The sequence below is a fragment of the Myxine glutinosa genome, chromosome 13 (genome assembly GCF_964187855.1).
Source record: "Myxine glutinosa chromosome 13, kmMyxGlut1.1, whole genome shotgun sequence".
NCBI classification, from domain to species: domain Eukaryota; kingdom Metazoa; phylum Chordata; class Myxini; order Myxiniformes; family Myxinidae; genus Myxine; species Myxine glutinosa.
The window spans coordinates 4066767-4088407 of NC_136273.1; the positions used below are offsets into that span (position 1 = coordinate 4066767).

The window sequence follows — 21641 nt, forward strand, 5'->3', positions numbered from 1 at the left end:
GCAGGGATACGGTGTACCTATTCTAAACCGGGGTACACACCGGGATCATTCATCCCAGCAAGCTGGTACTCAATTTGCCGACCTCGGAAGGATGACAGGCTGAGTCAACCCCCCTGGCGTTAATTCAGCGATCGATCGGGATTCAAACCCAGGATCCTAGGATCCCAAGCCAGCACCCTAACCGCTAAGCCAACACCAGGCTGCCAGTTGCCTTGAATCTATTTTTGTATTTCTCCAGAACATGAAACATATTCACTCCAGAATGTATCTTTCATATAGGCTTTCAAGGCTTTGGAAACATCTGAGAGTCTCACTTCTGGCTCACTGGGGGTGTCACTTGGCCAAGAAATGGTGTCCAGCTTGTGTCGCTCTGTGATTCAGCATCCCTTGCCTGATATGGTGGCCCCTGGTAAGTTCTGTAGCAGACTTGAATGGAGGACACATTGACCTTTTCTGTCACTCATATTGCTTTTATTTCCCCCCTCACCAGAGGAAGAGAGGGTATTGCATTTGGGTCCGTTTGTTTGTTTGTTCATTTGTTTGTCCGCACAGATCATGAGTATTTATTTTAATTACATACGATTGAAAGGATAATGGTAAATTATAATAGTACATTGTGGTGCTGTGCACACACGACTCGATTGCCAGAGAGGTAGGCCACAAAGCGTGGATACAAACAAGAGTCTTTATTAAGAGCTCGCATATCAGCACTGGGCGGGCTCGAACTTAGAGCCCGCATATATGTCCCGAGGCCACGCCTTGCCCCCGGGCGTGGCCGATCGGCCGAAAGGCGGGGCATGCATTTCAGTTCCCCGCCTGGACGCTCGCACCACCCACTGGTGCGCGGAATTATTACCCCTTGTGCCCGCCACACGCGCCCCGCCAGAATTCCCGCGCACCTGAAGGGTGAGCTTGCGGGGAAGCCGGATGACCCGGCCAAAACGCCCCCTGGCGATGCGTGCAGGGCTGGGGGGTAGCGGGGCTGGGAGGTGCCGGGGGGGGGGGAGCGGCCTTGACGCGGAGGCAGAGCTGCTTGCGGGGGGGTGGTCCAGATTGAGGTGGGCCGGCTTGAGGCGGTCCACGGAGATACGATCCGGGGCACCGCCGATGTCCACGGTGAAATGTTTGTCCCCGGTCTCCAGCACGCGGAAAGGCCCGTCGTACGGGGGCCGCAGCGGTGCCCGGTGGGCGTCGTGTCGGATGAAAACGTACTCCGCCGTGCGAAGCTCCGGGGCGACGTTGGAGGGCTGGCAACCGTGGTGTGCCGTGGGCACCGGGGCGAACCTCCTGGCGGCCTCCTGCAGGATGGAGCGTTGTTGCGCCACGGACCAAGGAGCAGTGGAGTCGGGGATAAACTCGCCTGACACCCGCAGCGGCTGTCCGAAGAGCAGCTCCGCCGAGGACGCGCACAGGTCGTCCTTGGGCGCCGTCCTGAGGCCCAGCAGGACCCAGGAGAGCCTGTCGGCCAAGCTGCCGTCGTGGAGGCTGGCCCGGAGTGCGGCCTTCATGGAGCGATGAAAGCGCTCGCACAGGCCATTGGCCTGGGGGTGGTAGGCCGTGGTGCGGTGCAGTTTGACGCCGAGCCCTTGCGCCACCACGCCCCAGAGCTCCGAGGTGAACTGGGGGCCGCGATCGGACGAGATGTCCGAGGGGGCACCAAACCGGGCAACCCACATGGCGATGAAAGCGTGTGCGATGTCAGGCGCAGTCGTCGCCGCCAAGGGCACGGCCTCCGGCCACCGGGTGGTGCGGTCCACCATGGTGAGGAGGTGGGTGAACCCCCGCGAGGGTGGCAGATGTCCCACCAAGTCGACGTGGACGTGGTCGAACCGACGCTCGGGCACCGTAAACGGGGCCAACGGGGCCCGGTTGTGGCGGTGGACCTTTGCGCGCCTGCACGCGAGGCACGTCCTGGCCCAGTCGCGGACGTCCTTCCTGAGGCCATGCCAGACGAACTTCGCCGCGACGAGCTTCTGGGAGGCCTTCGTGCCCGGGTGTGACAGGCCGTGGATGGCGTCGCAAACCGGGCGCTGCCAGCCAGCGGGCACGATGGGGCGAGGCCGACCGAGGGAGACGTCGCACAGGAGGGCCGCACCCGTGACGTCGAACGGCACCTCGGTGACGCGGAGGCCCGTGACGGCGGTCCGCAAGGCCTGGACGCCGGGGTCGGTGGTCTGGTCCTCCGCCATCCGGGCATAGTCGATCCCGAGGTGGACCGCGTGCGCGACGGACCGGGAACGGCAATCCGCCACCGGGTTGTCTTTACCCGCAACGTGACGGATGTCCGTCGTGTACTCGGACACGGCAGAGAGGTGACGTTGTTGCCGGGCCGAGCATGGCTCGGCGACCTTGGCCATCGCGAACACAAGGGGCTTGTGATCAACGAAAGCCGTGAACGGGCGGCCCTCAAGCAGATGGCGGAAGTGTCGGACCGCCAGGTGGAGCCCGAGCAGCTCGCGGTCGAAGGTGCTGCAGCGGCGTTCGTGCGGGCGAAGCTGCCGGCTAAAAAACGCCAGGGGCTGCCAAGCACCACGCACCCACTGCTCGTGTACCGCGCCCACCGCGTAGTCCGACGCGTCGGTGGTGAGGGCGATCGGTGCATCGGGCGCCGCGTGCGCCAGCATGGTGGGGTTGGCCAGGGCCAGCTTTGCGCCTGCAAACGCCGCGGCCATCGGCTCCGACCAGGCGATGTCACCTTTGCCCGGCTTGCCCCGGAGGGCCTCGTGAAGGGGGCGGAGGAGCTGGGCGACGTGGGGCACGAAGCGGTGGTAAAAATTCACCATGCCCAGGAACTCCTGGAGCCCCTTGATCGTGCGGGGGCACGGGAAACCCCTGACCGCCTCCACCTTGGCCGGTAAAGGGACGGCCCTGTGCCTGGTGATGCGGTGCCCCAAGAGGTCGATGGCGGCGACGCCGAAACGGCACTTTGCGGGGTTGATGATCAGGCCATGCTGGCCCAGGCGTTCGAAAAGCGTGCGGAGGTGGAGCAGGTGGTCTTCCCGGGACGCGCTCGCGACTAGGATGTCGTCCAGGTAGACATAGATGAAAGGTAAGTCGCGCAAGACGCTGTCCATGAGCCGTTGGAACGCCTGGGCCGCATTCTTCAACCCGAAAGGCATCCGCAGGAACTCAAAGAGGCCGAAAGGGGTGATGACGGCTGTCTTTGGGACATCGTCCGGTTGTACGGGGACCTGGTGGTAGCCCCGGATGAGGTCCACCTTGGAGAACACGGTCGTGTTTGCCAACCGGGCGGAAAAGTCCTGGATATGCGGGACCGGGTAGCGGTCGGGGGTGGTGGCATCATTGAGCCGGCGGTAGTCACCGCACGGCCGCCATCCGCCGCCGGGCTTCGGCACAATGTGCAGAAGAGAGGCCCAAGCGCTGTTGGAGCGCCGTACGATACCCAGCCGTTCCAGCGTGGCGAACCCCGCTTTCGCCACGGCGAGCTTCGTGGGGTCGAGTCCGCTTGCCCGGGCGTAGACCGGAGGCGCGACTGTGGGGATATGGTGCTCCACCCCGTGTTGGACGGCCACCGCTGAGAAGGTGGGCCGCGTGAGGGCCGGGAAACTGGCGAGGAGGCGGGTAAACTCGTCCGCTGCCGGAAGCGTGCAGACTAACCTCGCCGGGACGGAACCTTTCAGCAAGCCGCTCGGTGAGCCGCTCAGCGAACAAGCGAGCGAGCTGAAGGTTTCGGCCTGGACGAGACGTCTGCGCTTAACGTCGACCAACAGCCCATGCGCACATAGGAAGTCCGCGCCGAGCAGGGCCATTGGCATGCTGGCGGTGACGAACGACCATTGAAAGCGCTGCCCTCCGAACCGCAGTGAGAGGCAATGCTTCCCGAATGTGCGGATGGGTGTTCCGTTGGCGGCAAGCAAAGCGAGGCCCCGGCCCGCGGCTTGCTTGTCGGACGCCGAGGCAGGGAGGACGCTTACCTGCGCTCCCGTGTCGCAAAGAAAACGGCGCCCGGACAAGGTGTCTGTGATGAACAGGAGGCTGCCGGAATGGCCGACGCTCAGGGCCGCAAGTGAGCGCCGGCCTGGTCATTTCCCGACCCGTCAAAAGAACACGGCGGGCGGCACGTTTTAGCCTTGCAGCCGAACCTGGCATGGTAGTAGCACCAGGTTTGCGGCGGTGGCGGCCGCGTCGGCCGTGCCGGCGGCGGTGGTGGTGGCGGCTGCGGTAGTGGGCGGGGCGCAGCAGCGGCCACGAGGGAAGCCGGGGGCGCTGTAGCCTTTGCACCGGGATCCGCTACGGCAGCACCGTACACCGACCGCATGTCGCAGGCCGCGAAAAACTTGTCGGCCTCTCCGGCCAGGGCGCGGGGTTCCGTGATTTTGGAACCGGCCAGCGCGAGGCACCCCTGTATCGCTAGCTGGCGGAGGAAAAGTGCGCGGAACAAGAAATCCGGGCGCTGGTCTCCAAGCAGGGATAGCATGAAATCCATCCGGACGGATGGTCGTGTGTCGCCGAGGGCGGGAAGGTCCAGGAGGTGGTCGGCACGTTCGACCTCCGTGAGGCCGAACGTGGCGAGGAGGAGACGTTTGCGCGCCTCGTACTTGTGGTCACCCGGCGGGCGCCGGAGGATGGAAACGACGCGGGCTGCAGTGCCGGGTCCGAGGGCGGCGACCACGTGGTAGTACCGGGTCTCGTCCGCTGTGATGCTCCGGAGTTGGAACTGAGCTTCGGCTTGCACAAACCAAACGTCGGCTTGCGCTTCCCAAAACTCCTGGAGTTTGATTGCGACGGTGTTGGTAGCCATAGCGCGTTCGGGGGTCAGCAACGGCTGAACCAATCGGGGTCACCAGTGTGGTGCTGTGCACACACGACTCGATTGCCAGAGAGGTAGGCCACAACGCGTGGATACAAACAAGAGTTTATTTAGAGCTCGCATATCAGCACTGGGCGGGCTCGAGCTTCGAACCCGCATATATGTCCCGAGGCCACGCCTTGCCCCCGGGCGTGGCCGATCGGCCGAAAGGTGGGGCATGCATTTCAGTTCCCCGCCTGGACGCTCGCGCCACCCACTGGTGCGCGGAATTATTACCCCTTGTGCCCCCCACAACATAATGATAATAATAAAAATGTACATAATGTCGATAATAATGATGATCAGGATAAATATAATGATCATATGATGAGGTGTTAAGGCAGATAATGATGATAATAATGGGACATAATGAAGATGATGACAATTGTGCATAATGCAAAGGATAACAATAATGATGATAATGATACATAATAATAATCATAATGGCACACAATAATAATAAGATTATAATGACAATGACATAATAATGATAATGACATATAATAATAAGGATAATATTAATGATGATAATGACATTGCCGCATGATAATGCTGACACTCCAAATAATTATAATGGTACATGCCAATAATTATAATTATAATGGTACAAAATGATAATGGCTTATACTAATTATAATGCTGATAATAAGTATAATGTACATAATAATGATGACATTTGCACACAATAATATTGATAATGACAATGGTACATAATGATAATTAAAATAGGGGCAATACCTCTGGGTGCTCACCTGGAAGAATAATGCAGTACACTACACCTACTAAAGGTATTTTAAACAGTATCACGGTATTTTAAACCAATTTCAATGGTTGCTAGAAGATGAAAGTTGGGATCAAGTTTCATCGAAATAGTGTGCAGTTTCAGAGGAGAAAGCAAATACATATTTGGGGGGGGGGGGGGGGGCAGTAGACCCCTTCAGGGCCCGATTTTTCTTAATGCCGTGAACAAACTTGAGTTGCAACATACCAAAGATAATGTGTGCCAAATTTAGTCACAATCCCATCAGCGGTTTCGGAGAAGAAGTCGCATGTGTTTTACAAACTGACGGACGGGACGCACCATCCCATAAGCTCCCCCCGGATCTATCTTCCAAGTGAGCTATGAGCAATTATAATGAGAATGACAATGGCACATAATAAGAGTGACAATGGCACATGATATTGACAATGATAAGGGTACATCATGACAATGATAATGCTGATAATGGTAATGACATATAACGATAATGGCAATGCCACATAATAATGATAATCCTGATAATAATGGTAATGATAATTATAATGGTACATGATGATTATGGCAACAATGACAATAGCACATACTAATGATACTGCTGATAATGATAATTATAATGGCACATAATGATTATGACAATGGCACATAATGATAAAGATAACAAAAATAACTGGAGAGTTTGTAAAACATGACACCCCATGCAGTGTTCAGGTATATCCTGTATATCAATTTAAATAATATAATGATATTAACGATCGTTTTGAAAAAAATCCGGAAGTTTAGCATTATTGAAGCAGTCTTTATAATACATCACCCTTATACACCACCTTATTTATTTGTACACACTCTAGATTGGCTATTATATAAGCTGTTGATTGGCTATTGTACATGCTCTCAATTGGCTATTGTACACACTCTAGATTGGCTATTATATAAGCTGTTGATTTGCTATTGTACATGCTCTCAATTGGCTAATGTACACGCTCTAGATTGGCTAATGTACACGCTCTCGATTGGCTATTGTACTCGCTCTAGATTGGCTGTTATACACATACTACATTGGCTATTTTACACGTACTAGATTGGCTATTGTACACTCTCTCGGTTTGCTATTGTACGCACTCTCGATTGGCTATTGTATGCGCTCTAGATTGGCTATTGGACACACTCTTATTTGGCTATTGTACACACTCTTGATTGGCTATTGTACACGCTCTCGATTGGCTATTGTACACACTCTAGATTGGATATTGCACACACTCTAGATTGGCTATTGAACACGCTCTAGATTGGCTAATGTACGCGCTCTAGATTGGCTAATGTACACGCTCTAGATTGGCTAATGTACACGCTCTAGATTGGCTATTGTACTCGCTCTAGATTGGCTATTGTGCACATACTAGATTGGCTATTTTCCACGTACTGGATTGGCTATTGTACACTCTCGGTTTGCTATTGTACACACTCGATTGGCTATTGTATGCGCTCTAGATTGGCTATTGTACACACTCTTATTTGGCTATTGTACATGCTCTTGATTGGCTATTGCACACGCTCTAGATTGGCTGTTGTACACACTCTCGATTGGCTATTGTACTTTCTCTGGACTGGCTCTATTACACGTTCTAGATTGGCTATTGTACGAGCTCTCGATTGGTTATTGTACACGTACTAGATTGGCTATTACACATGTACTAGATTGGCTATTGCACACGTACTAGATTGGCTATTGCACATGCTCTCGATTGGCTATTGTACACATACTAGATTGGCTATTGCACATGTTCTAGATTGGCTATTATATGTGCTCTAAATTGGCTATTGTACACGCTCTACATTGGCTATTGTACACACTCTTGATTGGCTATTGCACATGCTCTAGATTGGCTGTTGTACACGCTCTAGATTGGCTATTGTACTTGCTCTGAACTGGCTATTGTACACGTTCTAGATTGGCTATTGCACATGTTCTAGATTGGCTATTATATGCACTCTAGATTGGCTATTGTACACGCTCTACATTGGCTATTGTACACACTCCTGATTGGCTATTGCACATGCTCTAGATTGGCTGTTGTACATGCTCTAGATTGGCTATTGTACTTGCTCTGAACTGGCTATTGTACACGTTCTAGATTGGCTATTGTACAAGCTCTCGATTGGATATTGTACATGTACTAGATTGGCTATAGTACACGTACAGGATTGGCTATTTTACACGTACTGCATTGGCTATTGCACATGTACTAGATTGGCTATTGCACACGTACTCGATTGGCTATTGCACACGCTCTCGATTGGCTATTGCACACTTTCTAGATTGGCTATTGTACACGTACTAGATTGGCTATTGTACACATTCTAGATTGACTATTTCAAAGCTGTTTCCTACATTCATTATTGCAAGCACTAATGACAGTTCCCTTGTTCCAGGGCTCCCTCCAGGGTTGAACCACCCTCATCCTGACAACATGATTGGCAAGGCACAACGGGGATTTGCGCCAGATGTGACACTCGGCCCAACAGCGGTCACACAGCCGCATCATTATGGAACACACACCATGCAACCCATCCACGGGCAGCCACAATCACCATTTGCCTTTCCCTTTCCTGGACTGCAGCATCATCATGGTGTGCAGAGCCCCACGCAACAGACTCGTCTCTCCACTCAAGATGTAGCAGCTTATGGTGCTCATCACAGTGCATCATTGCACCCATTTCAACAGCAGCCACTTGCTTCCCCACCTGCACCTCATCAGCAACATACTTTGACGCGACTTTCACCAAAAGGACATCAGAACCAACAACCCCTCTCTCCAGAAGGACATAATCAACAACATCCTTCATCACGGATGAGGCACCAGCCATCCCCACAGCACCCTTTGTTGCACTCTCCTCCACCTCAACTTCCACCTCAACCTCAACCTCAACCTCAGTCTTTGCATCAGCAGCAGCAAATTTCTCATCATCACCATCACCAACCACACACTGCAACATCACAGCACCACACGTCGATCACCATGCATCGACCTTCTCCACACGATAATGCTGCCTCCCCACCCGCTCTTCCCCACCATTCTTCACCACCTGAACTTTCACCGCAATACCAAGCATCACCAAGGTTGCAGCCACGCTTAAATCAAATTATATCGGGACAGAGCAGTGGGCGACGAACAGTGCCTCTGCAAGCAGTCTTTCCACCTCGCAGTATTGCTACTTCACAACAACAGCAGCATCAGCGGTTGATGCAGAGCAATGTTGCGCAAATTAAGACCCATGGAGCACCTTCTTCCACCTACGGACTTAACCTGCAACAACAGCAGCAGCAAGTTGCAGCAAGAGTAGCAAAGCTTGGGCATGCACAGCATCAACCGCAACCACTTGCACATCATCAGTCACTTCTACATTCCCATCACCAGCAACAACAGCAGCATCACATGTCACCACTATCACCTTCACAGCCTTCGCCTCCATCGCCCTGGCCACACCGAATGCCGCAGTCTCGTGAACATCCGCTGCCACTTTCGCCGCAAAGACCTTACCACCAAGCTTCCCCCATACCTCCACCAGGTACAGTAATTCCTCAGCAACAGTCCTCTGTTACTAATGTCTCCTCAGCCCCTGCACCACCACACCGCACAGCGCAACAAAATCCACAGTCTGCGCCAGCTGCACTCGCTCTACCACATCCACCACCAGCTCTACCACATCCACCACCGGCTCATTTTGTTGGACCACAACATCGGCTCAGCCTTCCGACTTCAGCCCCTGGGCAAGTGCATGCAGCGACCCGTGCACAGCAAGTGATCCAGCAGCACCAGACAGGAGCCTCATTGGTCGGCGTGGGCAAGGCCCAGGGACACGGGGTGAACAGGACAGGTGTGTACCGAGCTCCGACGTTCCATTTATAATCGGCGAGTCTGCAGGATTGTGACGTATGTGAAAGTTTAGTGGCAAACTAACTTGTTTTGCTTCATGAAACTATTTGACAGACTTGTGAAGGTTTATTGCTTTGTCTTTTTCCATAATAAACTTGCAAGGAACTTGGTGGCACTTTTTGCAGCCAAAAGCTTACGGTGCTTGCAGCAGGCCGTTTGTTCACCATGTTGCCATTCTTGCCCAGTGCTGATTTTTCTTGTATTCGGTCGGTGACGAAAAGTTTTTTTTGTCAACCCCTCCCCATTTTCCTCTTTGCGTTACACCTCTTGCCCGGTATGTTCTGAAGTATTTTCTCAAGTGGTAAAAGTGAATTTATTATCTTCTTCACAATTTTTTTTTTTTTTTTTGTTCCAGGAAAAAAAGATGCAGCCATTCCCGTCATTTTATAACACTTGTAGGCAGTAAATCTGCAGGTTAACATATTGCAGTCGGTGTAAAGTATATTCCTCATGTATATTTGAAGATGAAGTTGATGGCCTTTGTAAACGGAAACATTGTTATGCAGAAGAGGCATCATGATATTTAATAGAAGCAGGGTAGAGTGACCCTTTGGTTCTGTGAAGACCCTTTATCCCTCAAAATGCAAACAGTATTTATTTTTCTATTGATATGCACATGTTGGGGGCACATTGTCAACATGAAGGCTTGAATGGTTTGGATACTGATGTGGACTCCCTTCACCATCTATAATTATAATTTTTATTATTCACATTCATATTCATAATAGTAGCAGTGGGACAAGAGATTGTAGCCCGAAGCAAGCAGCCAACGCAAAATTCCATTCACTTGCAAAATAATGTCAAAAAACGGAATCATTTTCTAAAGGAAATTATCCATAAATAACAACCATAGGAAATCTCAAAATTATTTTAAAATATACAATTATCTCTAATTTGCAAACGCTTCCGAATAAGTCTTATTTTTCACAGCACATTTTATCAAGCATTTTATTACCTGCGCCACCAAAGGTGGATGGAGGTTATGTTTTCACCCTTGTCTGTCTGTTTGTCCATTTGTGAACAAAATATCTCAAAACATTGCAGACAGATTCGGACGAAATTTGGCAGAGATGTAGCGTATGTGACACCGACGAAATGATTAGATTTTGGTGAAGATCCGGTTTCGGATCCAGCTACCTATAATTTTTAAAGTGATTCTTCACCACTGGAAGATAGGGCCAAAAACGATACATAGCAGGATATCTCAGAAACTTGTTGGACCAGTTGGGTGTCTGACAAGGACAAAGAGATTGGATTTTGGTGAAGATCTGAATATCGATTCGGAGATGATAATTATTGAATTTTTAAGTGATTCTTCACCATTGAGAGATAGGGCCAAAAACGACACATAGCAGGATATCTGAAAAAGTTATGGATGGATTTGGACGAAACTTGTTGGACAGGTTGTTTGTGTGACAAGGAAGAATCGATTCAATTTTAGTGAAGATCCGGATCCAGATTTTTTCTTTTTTTTTTGTATACGAGATCGAGGCTAGTGTAACATTAATCACAAAAACACAAACTGACACATAAAACATAAGATAAAGGGAGCGGGAGACAAGATGGGGAGAGAGAGGGAAGCACACAAGTACAACATTTGAGAGCAGGGACATCGGGAGATCTCAAGATCTCAAGATCCAGATTCAGATCCAGCTAGTATAATTTTAAAAGTGATTTTTCACCATTGAGTGAAGAGGCCAACCAGGCGGAGGTATGCTTTTTACTGAGTGCCGTTCTCGTTTGATATGTAAATACCTCCCAATATGTAAACAGTAAAGTTTGTATCAAAAATTCCTTTATACCACTGTTACTACGACTACTACTACTACTACTACTACTACTACTACTACTACTTCTACTTCTACTACTACTACTACTACTACTACTACTACTCTACTACTACAGCAAGGTAGAGGAGTGGGGATATCAGGAGGTATGCAGGAGTAAGGGACATTCACAAAGCAGAACGACACTCGGTTAGAGTGCATCGTGTGGTCAGGCTGAACAGTGAACAGGTTGTTTTGTATCCCACTGATAGGCCGGATCTCGATCCGCATCTGAACCAAAATCGAATCAGCTTGTTTTATCGCCTAACCAACTCATCCATATAGTTTGGTCAGAACTCGCCCACAACTTTGAAATATCATACTATATATTGCTTTTGACCACGTCTTTCAAAAGTGAAGAAGCACTAAAAATATTTTTTTAAATATCCGATCCAGATGGATCTTCATCAAAATCGAATCAATTCAGTTATTGTCACACACAACATCTCCACCAAATTTCGTCCGGATCCGTCTTCAACTTTGAGATATCCTTCTCACAAACAGACAAACAGCGGTTAAAACATAACCTCCCACCTTCGATGGCAGAGGTAACGATATGGGATCCACGTCTGCATTGCTTAGGATGGAGGGAGATGTTGTCATGCAGGTTTTTGATATGGATGTAGTTGGTAGGAGGAGAGAAGGGAAAGACTAAATGGTGATGGAAGGAATTGGTGGACAGGTATATTGTACACTGTGGGTACAGAGAAAACAAATGCTCGGGATGGAAGGGTGTGGGGAGCGAAAACCCGTGTGGCCTGCCTCACAAGGTGGGATTAATTGGGGCCATGATAGTCGTGGTTGTTGTTGTTGTTGTTGTTGTAGTTAGTAGTAGTGGTTGTCTTCTTAAGAGGTGTATATTAACTAATGTGCTTTGTCATTTCATCATTGTCAAACTGTTTATCATAATCTTCAAAACGTTATCTGTTTTCAATGTCATTTCGTTGTTGATGCTTCATGTTTATATCGTTTTGTAGTTTACCGTAATTATCAGAGTACCTGCCTTACGGGCGATCTTATTCCAAGCATGCAACACGTTCTTCTGACACGCACACACGCACACGCACATACATACGTACACGTACACACACACACACACACACACACACACACACACACACACACACACACACACACACACAAACACACAGACAAACACAGACACGCACGCACAAACACAGGCACACTCACACACGCACAAACACAGGCACACACACACACACACACACACACACACACACACACACACACACACACACACACACACGTCTGTGTATTATAGTAAGGATCACAAAAATCCGATTAAGTACTGTGGGACCCCGCTATTCGCGGGGGATACATTCCTGGAAAATCTGCGAAAAGCGAAACCCGTGAATAGCAGGGCATTGTTTCAATGGAAAAAGGGGGGATAGGTTCCCGAGTCACGAAAATCCGCGAATAGGGAGGACCAAACCGCGAATGGCGAAGCAAAATCCGTGAATGGGGACACAAATCCCGAGAATGTCGAAGATAATCCGCGAAGGTCGATGAAAGTCACGCAAATGGTGAGGCAAATCCCACGAATGTCCACGATAATCCGCGAAGGTCGATTAAAATCCCGTGAATGTATGCTGTGGCATTGTTTCAATGGGGGAAAGGGGGATATGTTATAGGTTCCCGGCGGTTCCTGATTCATAGAGGAATTTTTTTTAATTTAAAAATGTTTTCGACCGCAAATGCACATGATTACAGTTTCATGAGAAAATGCTTACAAATAAAAAGAAACAACAACACCAGGTACCATTTCCAATTTATTGAAGGAATGTGGTTACAGTTTATTAAAAGTGCTTAACCATACCGTACTGTGAAACTAAAATAAAAAAACACAACTCCATAATGTACCATTTAAATTTTTTATTTTACAAAAACACGCAACTTTCAAATGATGATGTGATAATGATGAATTAAAATCCCATGAATTTCTCGAACTCGGAGGATGACCCAAATGATTTGTCCAACAACGCCGTGCACTGAGGAAGAGGCAGGAGAGGCAGCAGTTTTTTTTGTTTTGTTTTTGTATACAAGATCGAGGCTCGTGTAAGAGCAGTTGAGGGTGTTGGTGAGGACGCAGGTGAGGACACTGAGAAGGAGGCAGGAGAGGACGCTGATGGTCTTGAGGTGGAGGGAGCAGGGTTGAAGAAATGGGTAATGGAGAGCTGCCTGGCAGATTGCCCCAGATTCGATGCAGCTCTTTGTAGGGGAGAAGCAAATCATCCAAACCCCTCTTAAACTTGAGGTACCCCTTCATGACTGGCTCAGCATCTTCCAACTTGTCCACAAGCACCCGCATGTCCTGCAGGAACTGGACTGTGAGGTTAGAACTCAGCACCTCTTCCTCATCACTGCCCGCTTCCTCCTCCTCAGAAACCGTTATAATGGCCTCCAACTCCTCGGTGATGTTGTTGCCATGTGAGGTAATGAGTTCCTTCAACTCCTCAGGCTGCATGTCATCAAATCCTTCCCCTCCCAACTGCCGTGCCAATCCGACAATCGCATGCCTCTCCTCAGTGTTATCGGGAAAGCCAGTAAAGTTTCTGAGTGCCTGTGACCACAAGTTGTGCCAGCACGCGTTGATGGTGGAGGCTCTCACCTCATCCAGCGACTCCTTGATGGTGCTGATGCAGTGGGCAATGTTGAAATCCTTCCAACACTGCCCGACGTTGAGCCTTGGGTCAGACTCCATTGCATCCAACATGCAGCGGACGGTGCGACGGGTGTAATACATTTTAAACGTTGAAATAACACCTTGGTGGAGTGGCTGGATGAGGGAGGTGGTGTTGGGCGGCAGGAAGATCACCTCGACATTCTGGTGAGCCATGTCCAGTTCCGCAGGGTGGCCAGGAGCGTTGTTCAGGAGCAAGAGAACCTTGATTGCAAGGTTTTTGTCCACCATGTACCTCTCCACCTGAGGGACGAAACAATTATGGAACCAGTCGAGGAAGGTTGCTGCCATCACCCAGGCTTTCCTGTTGGCCCTCCAAAAAACGGGCAGAGTTTGCTTGTTCTTGCCCTTGAGAGCACGTGGGTTCAGGGAACGGTACAACATCATGGGTTTCAGCATGAGGTCCCCTTTTGTGTTTGCACAGAGGAGAAGAGACACCCGGTCCTTGGCAGCCTTGAATCCCGATGCTGTCTCCTCGCGCTTCGAGATGAAAGTTCTCGTGGGCATCTTTTTCCAGAAGAGGCTAGTCTCGTCAATGTTGAACACCTTCTCTGGGAGGTATCCCTTCTCTTCGATCAGCCTTGCGAGTTGAGCAAGGAACGCTTTTGCCACCTCGTGGTCCGCTGAGGCACGCTCCCCTGAGAGCTTCACATTTTTGAGATGGTACCGCTCCTTGAAACGATGGAAACATCCCCTGCTTGCAGTGAATGAAGTCGTGCTGCTTGTACCATCATCGCTCGGCACATCACTCGTGCTGGCATCACTCGTGCTGGCACCACCCGGGCCAGACAGATTATCGTAAATACGTTTGGCCTTTGTGCGAATGAGAGGTCCACTCAAAGGTTTACTCTTTTGTGTGTTGTCCTCAATCCATATTCTGAGAGCCTTCTCCATCCTTTCTATGTGGACATCCCGGACATGGGTGACCACCTTCGTACTCGATACAGCGCTCGCTGAAATACTTTCACGAATCGCCTTCTCCTTTTTCCGTATGAGGCGAACAGTGTATTCGTTGATGCCATAATGTCTACCCACAACGGCCACACTCTCTCCTCTCGAAAGCCAGTCGAGCAGCTCCAATTTGTTGCTGAGGCTCATCACTTTCTTCTGCCTCTTGGTAGTCGACGCATCTCCGGCACTGGTCTTGCGCTTGGGAGCCATGATAGAACGATGTCCAGAGCAAGTCAAAAACACAGGTCAAAGCAACGGGACAACAACAATGATTGAGATCGAGGACACAGTCTGTCTATGTAGGATTGCGAGCATTGTGGGTAGCTGCGGGAGGTACTCTGCCCATTGTTTGTGCGTGATGTTATCGGATGATGCCGTATTGAGCGTATCTGCTAATTTCAATATGTATTTAATGAAGCATTTGCATTCTATAATCCACGGGGTTGACTTGTTTTCGTAGGTGATGTAACATCCCCCGAAGCGTTTTCATTGTGTAACATCTCTGATGATGCTTTCCCATAAATTGCAAACTGTAATCGATTTAATGTAGCGTTTGCATTCTATAATTTGCGGAGTTGACTTGTTTACACATCTGGTGGGATATCCAGCGAAGCTCGCTTTTAGTGCGGCTAAAATTCGCGGCCGTAAAAGCCATGAAAACGCAAATCATACAGCAGTGAATGTTGAAGCAGTCATGCTTGCGGCTCGTAGATGTTGTTTTGCGTATGTACGTCCAGCTGCGTTTGTGCATTGCTGGTGAGCGATGGGTTTTATAAATGTGTCAAGCTATCGGCTCGTGAATTTTTTTTTTCGCTCCTGAAAAAACCGTGAATTCGTGGAACATGGCCGCGAATAGGGTGGAAAATGCCATGATTTTGTGGAACATGGCCGCGAATAGGGGGGAAAAAACACGATTTCGCGGAACACGGCTGCGAATAGAAAAAAAACCCGCAAATTCACGGGACGCTTACCCTCATGTCGCATTTTATCAACCGCAAATACGCGGATTCCGTGAATAGCGGAACCACGAATAGCGGGGTCCGACTGTGCTGTACGTACTGTATAATATAGCATTGTATGTATTATAGACATGTAATTGTTTGAAATTTTTTATTACCTTGTATTGTACTTCGCAATAAATCCTCGATGTATTTGTTTCCACAATGAAGATCCCGTGTGATGTGAAGACATTGTGATTTTTTTTTTTTTTTCCAATAACTCCACTTTTTGCGGAATGCTCAGCACATTTCACTGCCATTTCGCGCCACCACTTCATTTCCCAGCATACATCTTCTTTACCCCAACCCTTTCACTATTCTTGGCAGATGGTCTTTTACCACTCTTACTACTGCTCTACTATTATTGACACTTATTTGAACCATTCTAGGGATAGAAGAATGTTTTGGATCGGCCATTACCACGAGTGATGTAACGCGAATGTGAAAAGACTGATGTGAAAACCCGGACTGCATCAGATTGGAACAACATGCAATTATTTTGCCAGGCCCTAGTTCTATTTGGTAATTCGGAAAAACCGGCAGTCCAGACTCACCTTCACAAACGAGGAGCGGCGGATAAATTGAAGGGCATTTGGGGTATTGTATTTCTTTATTTGCTTAGTTCATTGATCAGGGGATTTCACGAAAGCACTTCTGTGTCTGAAACGCTGGCGTTTACATCTTTAAGAGCAATTTTAAGGAACATGGCAAACATGTCGGGCTTTTATGAGAGCAACTCTTTTAACAAGTGATGTTCAGAGTTCCTCAACCTCAGTTTGCTCACAAAATCTGGCTCGGTTCTGTTTGGAAGTGCCGAATGATTGGTTATGAAAGCCAGTTTGCATCTACCAGCACTATGGAATAATTATTCCAACTATGGAAACCCGCCTATGGAAACCCGCAGCACAAATCTCCTACCAACTATAGTGCCCCGTTGTGAAGCAATCGTTACCGGAACCACGCCTGTAATTCTGAATGATGGATGATTTTCTAGATGCTCAATCATGGGCGAGAGGTCATTTTTGTTCCGGATAATATGTTTCCGTTATTTGGATTTCCGGATAAAAGGTGTTCCACTGTGTTACTTAATTGGAATTGATCCAAAAAGGTCGCAGTTAGTCATTGTGCTTTGAGTTTGGGATGGAAAAGATTTGAACAAAATATCACTGAAATTGACTCAGCTGGTCTCGATATTATTTGCATTAAAATCCAATAACTATCGAAAAGAATAAGAAATTGTTAAATAGTTTTTTTCTTCATCTTAATAATTCGGGTGTATTTTGGAGTGTCTATAACAATATTATGGGAGACATCATATTTTGTGTTACTTCATGAAAGTAATGGTGATGAAAATGTAATCACTTGTCATGAAATTAAAGTTAAGAATTGAGCTTCTCGCTTAATTTGCCATAATAGGTCTTTGTATCAATCCAGCTGAAATTGCTCTGTTAATTGCATAATTACAACTTGCGAAGAACCCATCCTTATGGACAGGATGAGTCCTGTAGAAATGGCATATTTTAGTATGACTTGCAGTACACGCTCCCAGCTCGAGCGGAGTTAGGCCATATACATTTACAAAGAGCATATCGGTGTCCTTCCCCCAAACCCTAAAGTCCCTGGGCTATGATATTTTAATCCCAAAGACCACCCTATCCGCCCCCTGAGTCCAACGATCAGTTTTAAACTCATTCTGTCCAGCAGTTCAGGAGTGCATTGAAGTCAAAGACAGACAGACACTTCTAGAACTTCTAGAACTAGAGCAGCACTCGATAGAGAGCACACACCTTCGCTAAGCTGAACAGTTTATGTTTTGTATCCCACTGATAGGCCAGATCTGCGTCCGGACCTGAACCCAAATCTAATGAGCTTGTTCTTGTCACCTACCCACTCATCCACCAACTTTTATCACAATCCCTCATGCTTTGTCTCGTTTTTGGCCCTACCTCTCAATGGTAAAGAATCACTTAAACAATGATTGAATCCGGATCCGGATCCAGATCTTCACCAAAATAAAATAAATTTGACCTTGTCATGCATCCAATCTGTCCACCAAGTTTTGTCCAAATCCTTCTTTAACTTTTTGAGATATCATGCCCACATACATACGTAGCTGGGTGCATATATATATACAGTCGTGGCTAAAAATATTGGCACCCTTGCACTTTTTTCAAATAATTCACCATTTCTTCCAGAAAATTGTTGAAATTAAAAGATCTTTTGGTATCCACATTTGTATTTCTTTGGGTTTGCAGTGGAACACAACAAAAAAAGCTGAAAAATTACTAAATCTTAGCTTATTCCACAAATAAATCTTAAAATGGCCCGGACAATATTATTGGCACCTTTTAGAAGTTGTTAGAAATAATTCGATTTCAAGCAGGTGATTCTCCTTTACTTTGGAATTGAACTCACCTGTAGTGAGTTGCTGCAGGTACCTGCAATATAAAAATCACTCATTCAACCAGTTTGAATGTAGAAAAGGAGTCATTCTGCTGTTTTGTGTCACTGTGTGTACCGCAATGAGCATGGAGAAAAGAAAGAAAACCAGGGAATTGTCTGAGGAGGTCAAACACAAGATTGTAGCCAAGCATAGACAATCTCAAGGCTACAAGACAATCTCCAGAGACCTTGATGTTCCTGTGTCAACCGTACGCAATGTTATCAGGAAGTTGAATGCCCACGGCACTGTAGCCAACCTCCCTGGACGTGGTTGCAAGAGAAAACTTGATCGAAGATTGCAGTGAAGGATTGTTCGAATGGTGGAGAAAGCACCTCGATCAACTGCCAAACAGATTCAAGCTGACCTTCAGACACAAGGTACGACAGTTTCAACTCGCACCATCCGTTGCCAACTCAATGAAAGGAGGTTCTATGGTAGGAGACCCAAGAGAAACCCCACTGCTGAGAAAGCCCAACTGGAGTTTTCCAAAACACACCTGAACAAGCCAAAATCCTTCTGGGAGAATGTCCTGTGGACAGATGAGACCAAATTCGAGCTTTTTGGTGAAGCACATCATCTCTATGTTTACAGAAAACAAAATGAAGCCTTCAAAGAAGAGAACACCTTCCCTAGAGTCAAACATGGAGGAGGTTCAGTGATGCTTTGGGGTTGCTGTGCTGCCTCTGGCACTCAGTACCTTGAATGTGTGCATGGCATCATGAAATCAGGAGATTACCAAGGCATTTTGGAGTGCAATGTTCAACCCAGTGTCAGAAATCTGGGTCTCCGTCGAAGGTCATGGGTCTTGCAGCAGAACAATGACCCCAAACACATTTCAAAAAGCACCCAGGAATGGTTCAAGACAAAACGCTAGACTGTTCTGAAGTGACCAGCAATGAGTCCAGATCTAAATCGTATTGAACACCTGTGGGGAGATCTGACAACAGCAGTTGGGAGAAGGCACCCTTCAAATCTGGGAGAACTGGAGCAGTTTGAACAAGAAGAGTGGGACAAATTGCCAGTAGAGCAGTGTAGGAAGCTCATTCATGACTATAGGAAGCACTTGACTGCAGTTATTTTGTCCAAAGCCTGTGCTACCAAATATTAAGTCTGCGGTGTCAATAATTTTGTCAATGCCATTTCTTTTTATTTTCTGAACTAAAAGGATATATTAAGTTCTGAATAAAAAACAAATGATCTGTAATATTAACAGTGAAATAAAGAATTGTGGAAACAAAAACTTTTGTCAATCTCAACTTATTTTTAGAGAAAATTGTTAGGGTTACGGTAAGGGTGCCAATATTTTTGGCCATGACTGTTCATCTTTCGGGGAGGTGGGGAAGGGAAGGAGGAAAGATTTAACCGTGCAGAGAGTTCTTTAAGCTCAGTGTTACCCAGGTAAAAATGGAAATTGTAATACCTTCTGCCACCATCACCAGGTGGCGCTACACGGGACACATTTACATCGAGAATTTACGCCCCTCTCCCTGTCCCCCACACTCCCGAAAGAGGCCATGGCCACATAGCCTATGTTACCCCCCAGACAAAGTTGTATTTGTATTTGTACCCCGAGTAAAGTATGAAAGTGTTTATAGCTGGAGTACCCGGTGTTGCTCAAGTGAAAAATAAACATTAACATATTTGAAATTAAGGCAACTATAATGGAAAAGCAATTACATCCAAATCAGAATCCATCACAAATGTCAAATCATCGTTTTACCTTTTAGGTGAATATATGCCGGTGAATGTGCCGTTGATCACGTTTCTGAGTTAGGTATGATGAGACGTTCAGGAAGAAGAAGAAACCTTACCACCAACTTCGACTGCTTCCGGAATTGTTTTATTATTTGTGTTCAAATGTCTGGTGATTGTTTTGTATTTATTTAATCGAATGTGTACTTGTATATAACTGTCATTAATCAAAAAGGCTTCGGCACTATAGAGCAAATTGTTTTTCAATCCAAGAAAAACAAACTTTTAAAAATATATATATATTTCTTTTTGCCTAAAACACTTCCAGGTACTCAATGATGAACCTCTGAAAGTTGGATGAAGATCCGTTCAGCCATCTCTGGGAAAAATGGCGACACACAGACACACACACACACACACCCAGACCAACGGCTCTTTTACATAGTAGATATATATATATATATATATATATATATATATATATATATATATATATATATATATATATATATATATATATATATATATAAAAACACACACACACACACACACTTATGACTAAGTTGAATATGTATAAACACACACACACTTATGACTAAGTTGAGTATAATCACAAAATATTGACTTTTATGGGCTTCCTTCTGTATTGCAAAGTAAACCTTGTCGATGAAATTTGTTTTTGTTTTAATAATCAGACATTCAGCAGCATCTATCATATCTGGGAAATACATTGAATTTGAATAGTTTGTGTTTGTACAATTAAAGATTTTTTTAAATTTGAATGAGTTGAGACGAATAAGCTCCATAAAAAGTAGAATCCGCAAACACCAAGGGGCATGATTGATTCACCGTGGTTGTTTTCTGAAAGAGAAAAATCTGGGAAAACGTGTTTCTGGGAACATTTAAACTTGAACGTAAGCTCTTGGCAGGATGCATGGGAAGGATTAATCCAATTGTCCCGGGGTGTCACGGCCGTCATCACAAACGCCAGACTTCGCGTATGCTGCTTATCAGCTTCTTTTTTTTCTTTTTTTCAATTAAAAAAAAATTAACAGTTTTGTGTTTGTTGAAATATCTGTTGCAGGCCTGCCAATGTAGGGAATTTCCTTGTCCTCTAATTTGACCTTTTTTATTGGTGGGCCAGCAGATATAAATACACATGAATGGAACCTTCTTAAACTAGGAAACTGCGTGGTTGGTTGCTCTGGGCTACAATCTATATTTTAGTTATGACTTCGACTACATCTACTAATATTTTTTTTTGGATGAAGGCCCCCCTCACCCCCCCTCCTCCCCCCTCTCCCTACCCAAAATTACCCCATGTTGTGTGTCAAATCTGAAATAAGAAACTTTTGGCTTGGGTTGGGGTTATTTTCTATTTGGATTTGAAATTATGCAAACACCATCTTCAGCCTTTATAATCCCCTTAAGGTAAAAGCAGTTGGTTACAAAGCAGTGGAAATTTCTGGGCAGTACTTGCCCAATTTTAGGAGAAGACACTAAATGGACTACTGCAGACCAAATT

The 21641-nt window shown here is 47.1% G+C and overlaps 1 protein-coding gene across 4 annotated transcripts in view; it reads left to right on the top strand.

The window, feature by feature from the left end:
• LOC137438516 (homeotic protein female sterile) overlaps positions 1-21641 on the top strand; it is a 169480-nt gene that overhangs the window by 118035 nt on the left and 29804 nt on the right. For 3 of the 4 annotated variants that reach the window (XM_068133622.2, XM_068133624.2, XM_068133623.2), the window contains exons 17-18: positions 280-409; positions 8001-9446. In XM_068133622.2, coding sequence (XP_067989723.2) covers positions 280-409; positions 8001-9446 — 1576 coding nt within the window. Of the gene's footprint in view, positions 1-279; positions 410-8000; positions 9447-20444; positions 20552-21641 lie in introns of those variants that run through there. The other variant, XM_068133625.2, reaches the window with a different exon arrangement.